The sequence below is a fragment of the Anomaloglossus baeobatrachus genome, chromosome 7 (assembly GCF_048569485.1).
Source record: "Anomaloglossus baeobatrachus isolate aAnoBae1 chromosome 7, aAnoBae1.hap1, whole genome shotgun sequence".
In the NCBI taxonomy this organism is placed as follows: Eukaryota; Metazoa; Chordata; class Amphibia; order Anura; family Aromobatidae; genus Anomaloglossus; species Anomaloglossus baeobatrachus.
The window spans coordinates 103,111,026-103,127,204 of record NC_134359.1 but is presented as its reverse complement, the minus strand read 5'-3'; the positions used below and the strand labels follow the sequence as shown (position 1 = coordinate 103,127,204).

The 16,179-nt window shown below is 45.8% G+C and overlaps 1 protein-coding gene across 2 annotated transcripts in view; it reads right to left on the bottom strand.

Annotated features, from left to right (window-relative positions):
• Nucleotides 1-16,179, bottom strand: part of ERBB4 (erb-b2 receptor tyrosine kinase 4) — a 1,420,891-nt gene that overhangs the window by 791,760 nt on the left and 612,952 nt on the right. For both annotated transcript variants that reach the window (XM_075317538.1, XM_075317539.1), the window contains exon 2: nt 5,707-5,858. In XM_075317538.1, the coding sequence (XP_075173653.1) occupies nt 5,707-5,858 (152 nt within the window). The remainder of the gene's footprint in view (nt 1-5,706; nt 5,859-16,179) is intronic.

Below are 16,179 nucleotides of genomic sequence, written 5' to 3'. Positions count from 1 at the left end.
GCAGCAAAGCAGTATGTGTGTCTCTGTATGTTTGTATGCAGCAGCAGTGTGTGTGTCTGTCCGTATGTATGCAGCAGAGCAGTGTGTGTGTCTCTGTATGTATGCAGCAGAGCAGTGTGTGTGTCTGTATGCAGCAGAGCTGTGTGTGTCTGTCTGTAGGCATGTATGATGTGTATCTATGTATGCCAGTGTATATGACTATATAGATTTGTCTGTTTATATGATGTATTTTGTGAGTTTGTCTTTAAATATGTATATGTACGTATCTGTATCTGTGTATGTGTGTGTGTCTGCGTGTTTATGGGGCCCACTAGGGCTCTTCCGCCCGGGGCCCACAAAAACCTAGAGCCAGCCCTGCCTGACATGACGCACAAGTGCCTGTGCTTGGTTTGAACAGTCATTCTATGCTGACAGAGTCCCTTCAGGCTCCACTCTAATCTTACCCAGAACACCGACTTTTAGGTGGGGTTTACATAAATGAGATGTCTTTGGAAATCTGGGACAGTTGGTAACCATGGCTGAGCCTGGCACTGCAGCTCAGGCCCATTTAAATGAATGCATAAAACTTACTGAGCTGTGCCTAGCAAATACCCTGTTTCCTCAAAAATAAGACCTATCCCAAAAATAAGCCCTAGTAGGATTTTGGGCACTTTTTTGAGCATACTTAAATTATAAGCCCTAGTCCAAAAATAAGTTTTAGTTGTAGTTCCATAAGGAAGTGTCCGAATAGCTAAAGTTAAAGAATACAGCAGGACTCTTCATCATCAAAGAAATCAGACACCACTGAAAGAAGGCAGACCCCACCAAAAAAAAAATAAAATAAAATAAAATCACACTCATCAGACCCTAAACAACTACAGTTGGCAAGTGCTGGTGGTGGATGGGCTCTCACACAGAGATCTGCATCATAGTCAGGTCCTTTGTCCTTCCAGCTGCATTGCACTGCAGCTCTCACAAACAGATCAGGTACCAGTATCACTCCATGCAAGTTATACTGCCTCCTGCCACCAAGGGGAACCAACCACTGTAGAACGCAAGGGGACCTGACAGCGACATTGATTTGTATGTGAGGGCCCATTCACTTACCAATTCTTAATTGTTTGGATCTGGTGTTTGGGGTCTGGTAAGTGTGATTCTTTTAGGGGGTGTCTTCTTTCTTTTGGGGTAAACTTAGCAGCACATAGAGAATAATAAAAGTAAGCATGTAATTTAAACCTTTGTAAAGATGGTATGTACCCACCACTATAGACTGGTTCCACACCGTGAAAATAACAGATCAAATAAGAAAATGTGCATCTGAACCAGGAACAGAATTAACACAAAATATTGATGTTTCAGAATGTGATGACGTGATTGATTTTTTTTTGTTCAAGAATCAATGTGGATTGTTGTTTATGGGAAAATATTAGACATCCCCTGAAAATAAGGCCTAATGTATCTGTCGGAGGAAAAAATAATATAAGGCCATGTCATAGTTTTGGGGGAAACACGGTAATGCAGAGACAAAGTAGGAGGATCCAGCTTCCGGACTAAAGCAGGCTTTACACACAGCGACATCGCTAGCGATGTCGCTGGTGAAAGCACCCACCCCCGTCGGTTTTGCGTCATGGGGCAAATTGCTGTCCATGGCGCACAACATTGCTAACACCCGTCACACATACTTACCTGCCTAGCGATGTCGCTGTGGCTGGCGAACCGCCTCCTTTCTAAGATGGCAGTAAGTTCGGCGTCACAGCGGCGTCACCAAGCAGCTGCCCAATAGAAGCGGAGGGGCGGAGATGAGCGGGCTGAACATCCCGCCCACCTCCTTCTTTCCTCATTAGCGGCGGCCGCAGGTATGGTGATGTTCCTCGCTCCTGCGGTGTAACACATAGCGATGTGTGCTGCCGCAGGAACGACGAACAACCTGCGTCCTGCAACAGCAACGATAATTGGGATTAGAACGACGTGTCAACGATCAACGATATGGTGAGTATTTTTGATCGTTAATTGTCGTTCCTACGTTTCACACGCAACGACGTCTCTAACGGGGCCAGATGTGCGTCACGAATTCCGTGACCCCAACGACATCTCGTTAGTGATGTTGTTGCGTGTAAAGCCCCCTTAAGGCTTGATAAAGAACGCAGGTAGCGTTCGAAACGCGTTGCCATACCTGGGCTTCCTGACCCTATCCAGTTTCTGATGACAATATTTTATATTAAAAGCTTGAAGACTTTATTATATTCCGGAAGATGGATCCTCCTTCTATGTCCTTGCACCTCCTGCACTTTCAGAGTGTTTAATCCATGCATGCCGGACTCCACCACAGTCGAGCTGGACCACCCCTCCTTTCTCCTTTACGGTAATGCAGAGGCTGCAGCAGTCAATCGAGCACTGGAGCTCCTTCAATCAGTTGATCAGTAAGGGAGCCAGCGGTTGACCCCGCTAATCCCATATTGATGACCTAGCCTACTTTTTTAAATTAGTTTTAGAATGATATAAGCTGATCTGGTTGCAATATTTACTTTCATTGATTACCTATCGTTTGCAGTAAGCGTTCCTTCATACTCTGCATTAATACAAAAAAATCTAAAAGCAACTACATGTTATTTTTGTTAACACATTTTATTCTGGAGATCATTATGTTGTTTGCTGATTACAATGCAATCAGGCATTATAACATTTTACACCAGGGACTGCGGCGCAGCAGAGAATAGCAGCACCGTCTCTACTGGTTGAGGTATTTAAATGAAAAATGGATTTATTAGGTTGGAACATTGTGTGTGAGCGGCTACCTTTTACCTCTGGGAAAGCCGGCGTGATTTAGACTCAGCTTAAATGATATGTGTAATGAGTTCTGTAGTTTCATTTCATCCATAATTAGACAGAGATCCCAATGAAAAGGACTGTTGTGCAGCATTTAGTGCTCACGCAGGATCCTGCGTCTGCCTGCCTCGACGCTCTTGGGTAACCTTTGCCGGCGGTATTTACTACTCTTCACACTTGTTCACTATGAGTTAACTGCTTGATTTTTTTTTATTTAGAAAATAGAAAGGAGGTAAATAGCGGACCACTTCTCATGTTGATGAAGTGTAGCTTGCATGTCATGCGGATTGACAGTATCTCCCCCAGTCGCCTCTCCCCTGGGTCAGAAGCTGCGGGCACATGGCTCATGTCAATAGTGACAAGTTCTGCTTGTATCTATCCCTCTTTCACTACAAATTCTGCTTCATCTTATCAGCTGCCAAAACGTCAGCCCGGGGAAGCTACGGAAAGCCGCTCTTCCTTTATACCGTCCAGAACAGTAGCGTACAGTACAAGCAATTTTTTAAATAATATCTTGAAAATAGTAAAGTGCAAAATTTCAATGAAATGTGCAGACGGACACTATGCTAATGTATCACAAAAGGTTTGTAAATATTTTATTATATCTTGTCATGGGACAACACTGAAGATATGACACTTTGATACAATGTACAGTAGTCAGTGTACAGCTTGTATAACAGGGTAAATTTGGTGTTCTCTAAATAACTCAACACACAGCCATTGATATCTAAACCGCTGGCAACAAAAGTGAGTACACCCCTAAGTGAAAATGGACAAATTGTGCTCATTTAGCCATTTTCCCTCCCCGGTGTCATGTGACTCATTAGAGTTACAAGGTCTCAGGTGTGAATGGGGAGCAGGTGTGTTACGTTTGGAGTTATGGTTGACATACTCTCAAACTGGTCACTGGAAGTTAAACATGGAAATAATTCTTGCTCTGCATTTAGACGGCCTAGGCTATAAGAAAATTGCCAACACCCTGACACTGAGCTGCAGCCCTGTGGCCAAGACTATGCAGGGGTTTAACAAGACAGGTTCCACTCAGAATAGGCCTCATGGTCAACCAAAGAACTTGAGAACATGTGCTCAGCTTCATATCTAGAGGTTGTTTTTTTAAAACAGATGCTGAGTGCTACCAACATTGCTACAGAGGTTACAGGGAGGTTGGGGGAAGCACAGCCTGTCAGTGCTCAGACCATACACTGCACACTGGATCAAATTGGTGTGCATGGCTGTCATCCTAGAAGATAATGTCTTCTCAAGATGATACACAAAAAAGTCCACAAACAGTTTGCTGAAGACAAGCAGACTAAGGACATGGATTACTGGAACCATGTCCTGTGGTTTGATGAGACCAAGATAAACTTATTTGGTTTAGATGGTGTCAATGTGTGTGGCGTCAACCAGGCGAGGAATACATGGAAATCTGTGTCTTGCCTACAGTCAAGCATAATGGTGAGAGTGTCATGGTTTGGGGTTGCATCAGTGCAGCTGGCTATGGAGAGCTGCAGTTCATTGAGGGAACCATGAACGCTAACATAACATACTGAAGCCGAACATGATCCCTTCCCTTCGGAAACTGGGCTGCAGGGCAGTATTCCAACATGATAACAACCTCAAACACACCTCAAGATGACTACAGCTTTGCTAAAGAAACTGAGGGTAAAGGTGCTGGACTAATCACGACTTAAACCCTATTGAACATCTGTGGGGCATCTTGAAACGTAAAGTGGAGGAGCGCAAGGTCTCTAACATCCACCAGCTCCATGATGCTGTCATGGAGGATGGAACAGGAGTCCAGTGGCTCCTGTGAAGCTGTAGTGAACTTTATGCTCAAGAGGGTTAAGGCAGTGTTTGAAAATAGTGGTATCTACACAAAATATTTTGGTTTATAAATGAATAGCTGTGTGCTGAGCTAGTGTTAGGTGAAAGGTTTAGAGGGAACAACAAATTTACACTGTTATCCAAGCTATACATTGACTACTTTACATTGTACTAGAGTGTCATGTCGTCAGTGTTGTGCCATGGAAAAGTATTATAAAATATTTACAAAGTATGATAAAATATTTAAAAAAAATTTGATTGAATGAATAGTCAATCATGTAAAACATGGCTTTCTCAGTTCCATCAAATTACAGATAGCTATTTACAGATTTCTGAGTTGACTCATAGAAGAAGGCACCCCATAAGGGACACCACTTTGACCTACATATGCCATATTATGGCAGGTAGAACAAGTTATCTTTATGAAGGATTGGCAAATTTATTTTCCATTCAGCAACTTTTGGCATTAATTTCTTGCAGCTGCTTCCCTCCTGACATTTTTCTGGAATTTCCCCTGCCAAATTTAATAATCAAACTGAACTGTTCCCCAGCTAAATGGAGCAGAGTTCGATTTTGCACACTGCCAGTACATTAATTCTTTATGGGACTCCCAAAATGGCTGAGCGCAGAATTCGGCTGATCTTAGGTGCCACTAATAGAATGAATAGAGATGTATTGTGCTTAATCGATCTCCGTTCCATTCAACTAGAGCTCTAAAGAGCTCCGATTCTCATTACCGCCAAGGTGGTCAGAACCCCATCAATCCGAAAGTTATCCCCTATCCTTTGGATAGAAAATTACTGTAAAACAAGAGAAAACTCCTTTAAGGTAGTCTATTCAGATGTCCACCATTATTTTTTTGCAAATTTTGTTAATGATTTCAATTTATAAAACTTAATTTGTAACATGAAACGTCATGATAACGGAAATTTAAGCCAGGTGTATGCTTCCTTTATTAGGGCACACATATGAAGGGAAAATGAGACACAATCTGCCTACATTTATCAATGTTTGTCATAGTAATAATACTGAAAAAAAACTATACAGGTTCTAAAATACAAATCCAGTGACGCTTACCCGCAGGAAGCTGAGGTTGCGCCCATGCTCGATGCTGGTGATCTCCAGATTCCCCATGACCACTTCACAGTTCTCATAGTACTTTCGTAGGGACTTGTACTGTTGGTCCAGATCAGATAGAGAGCTCAGTTTGTTCTCTGTTCCTGCACACACTGCAAAGAAAAAACGGTAATTTAAGAATAAACTTCCAGAATAGGCAACATGTAGTCAATTATCTTACAGAATATAGGATAGTGATAAATCGCTGGCTCAGTGGTTAGCACTGTAGCCTCACAGCCCTGGGATCACAGGTTAAAATACTACCAAAAACAACATCTGCAAAGTATTTGTATGTTTGTGTTTCCTCAGAGTACTCTGGTTTCCTCCCACATATTACAGCATCTACCTATAACCTGTGGCATGGGAGCCACATGTGGCTCATGGACCCATGATGTGTGGTTCACGAATGTCAGCCAGTTTGGTGCGCTAGCAACAGGTCTATCAAACAGCTATGAAAAGTTGGTGTTCAGATCATGACGTGAGTAGCCGTGTAAACAAGGTCAGATATTTAATGCACATATACTGTACTTGCCATGGGGGTGTTACGGTATATACATATGTTTAGCTGGAAATTTAGTGATCCAGCCAGCTGGAGGGGTGATTGGAGATGGATGCCACCCTGTGGTGGGAATGATTGATGTGAATATTCTAAATGGGGCTAAGGTGGGAACCACTGCATGTAAGTAAGCTATTAGTGATGAGCGGGCACTACCATGCTCGGGTGCTAGGTACTCGTAACTAGTGATGAGCGAGCACTACCACGCTTGGGTGCTCGATACTAATAACTAGTGATGAGCGAACACTACCACGCTCGGGTGCTAGGTACTCGTAACTAGTGATGAGCGAGCACTACCACGCTCGGGTGCTAGGTACTCGTAACTAGTGATGAGCGAGCACTACCACGCTCGGGTGCTCGGTACTAATAACTAGTGATGAGCGAACACTACCATGCTCGAGTGCTCGGTACTAATAACTAGTGATGAGCGAGCACTACTATGGTCTGGAGCTCAGTACTCATAACTAGTAATGAGCGAGCACTATCATGCTCGGGAGATCAGTACTCGTAACTAGTGATGAGTGAGCACTACCATGCTCGAGAGATCAGTACTCATAACTAGTAATGAGCGAGCACTACCATGCTCGGGAGATTAGTACTTGTAACCAACTGTTGGATGCTCAGATGGGCTCTACTAATTTACTGAGTATAATGAAAGTCAATGGGAAACTTGAGCATTTTTCCAGAAGATCTTCCAGAAAAATGCTCAAGTTTCCAATTGACTTTCATTACACTTGGTACTCGATTAGAACCTGTCCGAGCAACCAATTGCTCATTATGAGTACTGAGTGCCCAAGCATGGTAGTGCCCGCTCATCACTAGTCACGAGTACTGATCTCCCGAGCATGGTAGTGCTCACTCATCACTAGTTACAAGTACTATAGTAATTTATACAAGGCACTCCTGAATTCAGTAAAATATGATGATTTTTTTATTTCATACTCAGTATAGTCAAGTCAGACATTGCGGCCCAAACATGGCCTTCATCAGTAACTAGCACCTGAGATGAATAGAGATCGATTATAGTTTCACTGTTTTGATTGGCAGTATTTGGAATGCTAGCAGGTATGTTACTGTGATCTGTAGCATGTTATTTCTGCCATGGCACAAATTCTTGGTGTGATTTATGATGACAATGGCTGTCACCTCTGCAAGGGCAGTCACTGGATGTCACCACATGGGGATTTTTTATGTAGATCGCGACCATTGTGGCTCTCAGTGAAAGAAAAGTTGGGGACCACTGCTCCAAAGAAACACTAATAGGGAATTTAGATTGTGAGCCTCAAGGGAGACAGTGATGATCATGTCTGTAAAGCGTGGCAGAATATGATGGTGCTATATAAGTTACTATAGCAAACAATCTTTTTACAAATTCCTACACATATTCAATGAAAACCAAAAATGATCATATTTATTGAGCACCACAAAATAATATCTCATAAAAAAAATATTCAAATCCAACATCTACCATATCATACCATCCAATAACTAGGATCCCATTATGTGTCCATCACGGCCAGCATCAGGTTTACTTGAGCCCCCTGTCTGATCCACCCTTGACTTGACTATTGTGAAGCATGTTTTCTATAGTCATGGCCCTCATGTCTTTTAGGCTCTGTCATCTGCCCAGACGTATGTGGTGCTAATGCCAGCCTTGCCAGTCCAAAATATTCAGAATTTGAAAACAGTTTTTATTTAATTATATATATTTTTTAAATTTAATTTAACATGCAAATATAATATTTTTTTAAATGTTATCTTCGGGAATTAGATGGTACCGGAGGCCCCTGCAGGTGCACTCTTGACCTACTAATGGCCGTAAGGACTGCTTTTCAGAAGAGATTTCTACATAGAGATCTATACATGAGTTCTTTATAGAATATTTTCAGGGGATATAAATAAAGAATAGTGCATTAATCAATCATGTTACTGGTATATGCTCAGCATTTATCTGTGCTTAGTCTACAAAGAAGGTCTAGACTATTGTGTTGACATATATCAAGATGCTACAGTACCCAAAGTCTGCTCTTTACTCGATTGCATCATCTGTTATTTTCCATCAGTGTCAGGACCGATTTCTCTTTATCTGCGGTGATAACATGGCTTTGTTAATCCTGCTCCACTTGTGAGTAAAGGAAATGTTCCATTGACCCAGACACATGCTGCCAAGCCCAGAACAGCAGCCTGGCTAATGTTATTCCTTATTCTCTCCCTAGGGAAAACTTCAAAAAATGTTCCTGCTATAAGTCTTTTTCCTGTTCCCTAGGTCAAAGTGATTAACCTTTTTATTGCTGGAGAGATCATCAGGATGTCACACATAATTGAGGAGTGGAATAAAACCAACTACATTTTGGTCTCTACAACTCCATCACGGCGTGCCAATAACTAGAGGTCAGTGAATCATGATATTTCCTCTTCATGATACATTTTCATCATGTAATTGTCTCACCAATAGGTATCAGTCATCTTTTCTGACCTACAGTTATCTTAGACAGCATATTCATAGTTATAGACTACAGATGAAGGATTACTCCAGAATAGTACATCTTTGTGATATTAAAGATGTTCCTTTAAGTTACCCATATCGTTTTGTTGAAGTGATTGGCTCAAGAATACATTGGTGGCATACCCTAGCAATGTGCCACTAATGTCTGATTAGTGAAGGTACAACCAATCACTGAAATAAAGAATTAGTAATGCTTGCAAAGGGACGTGACACGTTGTCTTCTGTTGGCTATTTTGGAGAAGCTGCAAGGTGGACAATAGGCTCTAATGGGCAGACCATCCAGTCTCCAATGAAATTGGTGCAGAGTAGGCAGGAAGGCACATGGAACAGGGCTCTTTTTTCAGATTTCCTACATGCATAAGGGCACAATAAAGTTTGATGTCTCTACTATTCCATCTCTACAAATGTTTCCGGAAACTTTTGAGTCAAAAAGTTGGGTGCACTCTAGGAGCAGATGTCCGATGCATAGAGACCGCCTATGTGGCCACTATTTATAAAATGTCATATTGCAGTGAGGAAGTAGACAAAACTCCATCGAGTTCAACCTCTAACCTAACAACATGTTCCAGAGGAAGGCAAAAACCCCATGAGTGGTTAGCTGTAGTGATGAGCGAGTACTAAAAATCTCGGGTGCTCGAGGCTCGGGCCGAGCATCCCAAGATACTCGTGTACTCGGCCCGAGCACCGAGCCCAATGTTATCCTATGGGAGACCCGAGTATTTTTGTGAAATGACCCCCGGCAGCATGTAGAAACCCTAAAAATGGCACAAAAGTCTCAGAAGAGTGCTCAAATGACATGGCAACAGCATGGGGAAGACCCCTTGAAGCATTTATCACTCAAAAGTCACAGCTTTGAACAATTTTGTCCGCGTTTTACGCCATTTTTACGGACTCACCAGAAAACCTTCCAAAATGACACCAAAATTAATTTTCATGGCGGAAATGTTAAGGGCACATACCCAATAGTGAGATAGAGCTAATGTATGTTACTTTTTGAGATCAATACATGAAAGATTTTACGTAAAACATTGTGTGGCACTCCGATGTCCCTGAGAAGATACGTACATAAAGGCCTCTGAGTCTAATGTGCCCATTTTGAGGAACTGAGTCTTTGTAGTATTTTCCTTTGCCAGGGCAGTCCAAAATTGTGAGGTTCACCAATGACCCTGCATACAGACGTGCATGAGGGCCTGTAAACCTGAAATGCCTATTGGAAGGAAGTGGGTCTATTGTAGTATAGCCCTTAGGCAGGGCAGCCAAAAATTGGGAGGCTCCACGTTGTCCCTGGATAGAGATGTGCATGAGGGCCTGTAAACCTGAAGTGCCCATTGGACGGAAGTGGGTCTATTGTAGTATAGCCCTTAGGCAGGGCAGCCAAAAATTGGGAGGCTCCACGTTGTCCCTGGATAGAGACGTGCATGAGGGCCTGTAAACCTGAAGTGCCCATTGGAAGGAAGTGGGTCTATTGTAGTATAGCCCTTAGGCAGGGCAGCCAAAAATTGGGAGGCTCCACGTTGTCCCTGGATAGAGACGTGCATGAGGGCCTGTAAACCTGAAGTGCCCATTGGAAGGAAGTGGGTCTATTGTAGTATAGCCCTTAGGCAGGGCAGACAAAAATTGGGAGGCTCCACGTTGTCCCTGGATAGAGACGTGCATGAGGGCCTGTAAACCTGAAGTGCCCATTGGAAGGAAGTGGGTCTATTGTAGTATAGCCCTTAGGCAGGGCAGCCAAAAATTGGGAGGCTCCACGTTGTCCCTGGATAGAGACGTGCATGAGGGCCTGTAAACCTGAAGTGCCCATTGGAAGGAAGTGGGTCTATTGTAGTATAGCCCTTAGGCAGGGCAGCCAAAAATTGGGAGGCTCCACGTTGTCCCTGGATAGAGACGTGCATGAGGGCCTGTAAACCTGAAGTGCCCATTGGAAGGAAGTGGGTCTATTGTAGTATAGCCCTTAGGCAGGGCAGACAAAAATTGGGAGGCTCCACGTTGTCCCTGGATAGAGACGTGCATGAGGGCCTGTAAACCTGAAGTGCCCATTGGAAGGAAGTGGGTCTATTGTAGTATAGCCCTTAGGCAGGGCAGCTAAAAATTGGGAGGCTCCACGTTGTCCCTGGATAGAGACGTACATGAGGGCCTGTAAACCTGAAGTGCCCATTGGAAGGAAGTAGGTCTATTGTAGTATAGCCCTTAGGCAGGGCAGCCAAAAATTGGGAGGCTCCACGTTGTCCCTGGATAGAGACGTGCATGAGGGCCTGTAAACCTGAAGTGCCCATTGGAAGGAAGTGGGTCTATTGTAGTATAGTCCTTAGGCAGGGCAGCCAAAAATTGGGAGGCTCCACGTTGTCCCTGGATAGAGACGTGCATGAGGGCCTGTAAACCTGAAGTGCCCATTGGAAGGAAGTGGGTCTATTGTAGTATAGCCCTTAGGCAGGGCAGCCAAAAATTGGGAGGCTCCACGTTGTCCCTGGATAGAGACGTGCATGAGGGCCTGTAAACCTGAAGTGCCCATTGGAAGGAAGTGGGTCTATTGTAGTATAGCCCTTAGGCAGGGCAGCCAAAAATTGGGAGGCTCCACGTTGTCCCTGGATAGAGACGTGCATGAGGGCCTGTAAACCTGAAGTGCCCATTGGAAGGAAGTGGGTCTATTGTAGTATAGCCCTTAGGCAGGGCAGACAAAAATTGGGAGGCTCCACATTGTCCCTGGATAGAGACGTGCATGAGGGCCTCAAAACATTAAGTGTCCATTGTCAGGAAGTGGGTGTATTATAGTATAGCCCTTTGGCAGGGCAGCCAAAAATTGGGAGGCTCCACGTTGTCCCTGGATAGAGACGTGCATGAGGGCCTCAAAACATTAAGTGTCCATTGTCAGGAAGTGGGTGTATTATAGTATAGCCCTTTGGCAGGGCAGCCAAAAATTGGGAGGCTCCACGTTGTCCCTGGATAGAGACGTGCATGAGGGCCTCAAAACATTAAGTGTCCATTGTCAGGAAGTGGGTGTATTATAGTATAGCCATTTGGCAGGGCAGCCAAAAATTGGGAGGCTCCACGTTGTCCCTGGATAGAGACGTGCATGAGGGCCTCAAAACATTGTTCCCATTGCAAAGGAGCGGGTCTCCTGTCGTTGTAATGTCCATTCTGCAAAGAATGGGCGAAAAAATTTACCACTGGGGGTATACCTGAAACAAAGGCCTAACTCTTGTAACGGTCATCATGGTGGCGCATGAGGAGAAGGAGGAGCAGTCCAGCGATTATCCAAAGTCCAGAATTGTGTACCCATGGGTGACTGGAGGTACATGGCAAATTCCCGTTACAAACTTTAAATTCCGCTCTCATTTGCTGGTGGTGTGGTGAAGTCTGGCCCAATCCAACCCTTGTTCATCTTGATCAGAGTCAGCCTATCAGCATTTTCAGTTGACAGGCGGGTGCGTTTATCTGTAATGATTCCACCTGCGGCACTAAAAACACGCTCTGACAAAACGCTAGCGGCAGGGCAGGCCAGGACTTCCAAGGCGTAGAGAGCCAATTCATGCCACGTGTCCACCTTGGATACTCAATAATTGTAAGGCACAGAGGAATGTCGGAGTACAGTTGTTCGATCTGCAAGGTACTCCTTGAGCATCTGGGCAAACTTAGGATTTCTTGTGGCACTACCTCGCACCTCAGGGGCTGTGGTACGTGAGGGGCTGAGAAAACTGTCCCACATCTTAAAGACTGTTCCCCTACCTCTGGCGGATTGGACTTGTGCCTCTCTCGGCTGTACGCCTTGGTTGTCCACTGATTCCTGACCTATGCCGCTAGCGTTTTGTGAGGGGAATGCTTTGCCTACTTCCGTGACTATGGCCTTCCGGAACTGCTGCATTTTGGTTGACCGCTCCGCCTCGGGAATAAGAGACATAAAGTTCTCCTTGTAGCGTGGGTCTAACAGTGTTACCAACCAGTAATGATTGTCGGCCAAGATGTTCTTAACGCGAGGGTCACGAGACAGGCAGCTTACCATAAAGTCAGCCATGTGCGCCAGACTCTTAACAGCCAGGACTTCAGTAGCCTGACCAACACGATGACTGAACATGCTGTCCTCCTCCTCCTCCTCCTCATCTACCCTGTCCTCTGGCCAGCCACGCTGAACCGAGGATATGACTGGTGTGCATGTCATATCCTCAATTTGGCCGGAGATTTGCTCCATGTCTTCATCCTCCTCCTCGTCATAGTCCTCCACTGCACGTTGTGATGAGACGAGGCTGGGCTGTGTGTTATCACCCACACCCACTACTGTTTCTTGCTGCAACTCATCGCGCTCCGCCTGCAATGCATCATGTTTGGTTTTGAGCAGAGACCGTTTTAGAAGGCAGAGTAGCGGTATGGTGACGCTAATAATGGCGTCATCACCACTCACCATCTTGGTGGAGTCCTCAAAGTTTTGGAGGATGGTACATAGGTCGGACATCCATCTCCACTCCTCAGGTGTTATGTGTGGAGTTTGACCCATTTCCCGACGGCTTAGGTGATGCAGGTACTCAACAACTGCCCTCTTCTGCTCACATATCCTGACCAACATGTGCAGAGTTGAATTCCAACGCGTGGGGACATCACACACCAGTCTGTGAGCCGGAAGATGCAAACGGCGCTGAAAGCCGGCAAGGCCGGCTGAAGCAGTAGGTGACTTTCGAAAATGTGCAGACAGGCGGCGAACTTTTACCAGCAGATCAGACAGCTCTGGGTATGACTTTAGAAACCGCTGAACCACGAGGTTGAGCACATGGGCCACGCATGGAACATGTGTCAGCTGGCCTCGCCTCAAAGCCGCCACCAGGTTCCGGCCATTGTCACACACGACCTTTCCTGGCTTTAGGTTCAGAGGTGTGAGCCAGTGATCTGCCTGCTGTTTCAGAGCTGTCCACACCTCTTCTGCATTGTGGGGTTTGTCACCTATGCAGATTAGCTTCAGCACAGCCTGTTGCCGCTTCGCCGAGGCAGTGCTGCAGTGCTTCCAGCTTGGGACTGGTGTGGAGGGTACAGTGGATGAGGATGCGCAGGAGGAGGAGGAGGCTGAAGAGCATGACATTCCGGAGCTGTAGAGTGTGGGTGAAACCCTGACTGAGGTAGGGCCTGCAAACCTTGGTGTGGGAAGGACGTCTTCCGTCCCTCGCTCAGACTGGGTCCCAGCTTCCACAATATTAACCCAGTGTGCCGTCAACGAGATGTAGCGGCCTTGCCCACAAGCACTTGTCCACGTGTCTGTGGTTAGGTGGACTTTGGGTGAAACAGCGTTGTTCAGGGCACGTGTGATGTTTTGTGACACGTGGTTATGCAACGCGGGGACGGCACACCGGGAGAAATAGTGGCGGCTGGGGACCGAGTAACGTGGGACAGCTGCCGCCATCAGGTCGCGGAATGCTTCTGTCTCCACCAGCCTAAAAGGCAACATTTCCAGCGCAAGCAGTCGCGAAATGTTAGCATTTAGAACTGTGGCATGTGGGGTGTTGACAGTGTATTTGCGCCTGCGTTCAAAGGTTTGCTGAATGGATAACTGAACGCTGCGCTGGGACAAGGACGTGCTTGATGATGGTGTTATTTCTGCGTAGGCAACTGCAGGTGCAGGACCGGAGGAGGCTTGTTCGCAGGCAGCATGGACAGGGGATTGGCTCGCATGCACAACCAGCGAAGACGTAGCAGTGACATCAGCAAGCACTGCTCCTCGACTCTGTTGTACTTCCCACAAAGTCGGGTGCTTGGCTGACATGTGCCTGATCATGCTGGTGGTGGTCAGGCTGCTAGTTTTGGTACCCCTGCTGATGCTGGCACGGCAGGTGTTGCAAATGGCCTTTTTAGAATCATCTGGAGCCAACTTAAAAAACTGCCAGACTCGGGAAGACCTAACATTTGTACAGGCACCTTGTGTCGTGTTGTTGTTCCGGGGAACGGTTGCCTGACTTCTGCCTGGAGCCACCACCCTGCTTCTTACTGCCTGTTGGGATGATATGCCTCCCTCCCCCCTGTGCACTGCTGTCCTCGCTCTGCATATCCTCCTGCCAGGTTGGGTCAGTTACTGGATCATCCACCACGTCGTCTTCCTCTTCCGCACCCTGCTCCTCCTCCTGACTTCCTGACAATTGTGTCTCATCATCGTCCACCCCTTGTTGAGACACGTTGCCAACTTCGTGAGAATGTGGCTGCTCAAATATTTGGCCATCTGTACATACGATCTCCTCATGACCCACTTCAACATTAGCTGGCGAGAGGCCAGAATGTGTGAATGGAAACGTGAACAGCTCTTCCGAGTCTCCAAGTGTGGGATCATTAATGTCCGAGGACGTGTACTCAGCCTTGTGGTAGGAAGGAGGATCAGGTTCTGAAATGTGCGGTGCAGTATCACGGCTACTGACACTTGACCGTGTGGAAGACAGAGTGTTTGTGGTGGTGCCAATCTGACTGGAAGCATTATCCGCTATCCAACTAACAACCTGTTGACACTGGTCTTGGTTCAAGAGCGGTGTACTGCTGCGGTCCCCAAGAATTTGGGACAGGACGTGCGAGCGACTAGATGTGGCCCTTTGTTGTGGCGAAATTAGAGCTTGCCCACGACCTCGGACTCTGCCTGCACCACCATCACGTCCACTTCCTTGTTCCTTGCCAACGCCCTTGCGCATTTTGCAATGCTGAGCTGACGTGTATTCAGTAGACTTGGGCGTTATATCCAAGTTTGTGCAAATCGTGCACCTGTACGCTGCCACCGACAGGCACACACGTGCGGTTTTTAAATGCAAGCACGGACGCACTAAGAAGCTAACAGGTTTTAGGAGCAAAAATTAATGAGAACTCTGACACTACCAGCCACTGCTGACTGACGTGTATTATACACTACACTTGTGCGTTATATAATAGTTTGGTAAAAACGCACACAAGTGCACCTGTACGCTGCCACCGACAGGCACACACGTGCGGTTTTTAAATGCAAGCACGGACGCACTAAGAAGCTAACAGGTTTTAGGAGCAAAAATTAATGAGAACTCTGACACTATCAGCCACTGCTGACTGACGTGTATTATACACTACACTTGTGCGTTATATAATAGTTTGGTAAAAACGCACACAAGTGCACCTGTACGCTGCCACCGACAGGCACACATGTGCGGTTTTTAAAGGCAAGCACGGACGCACTAAGAACCTAACAGGTTTTTAGGAGCGACAATTAATGAGAAGTCTGACACTATCTGGACTGTTTTAGACTGTGTACACCAGCCCCAGATATGATGAAGGCTGGTATACGGTCACCACTAGGAATGGCTATATACCTTGCCTGCCTGCCTGCTTGCCTGTATACTGCTACAATAGTCCTGACAAGGACTCTTCTGGTCACTAGCCTGTATTCTGA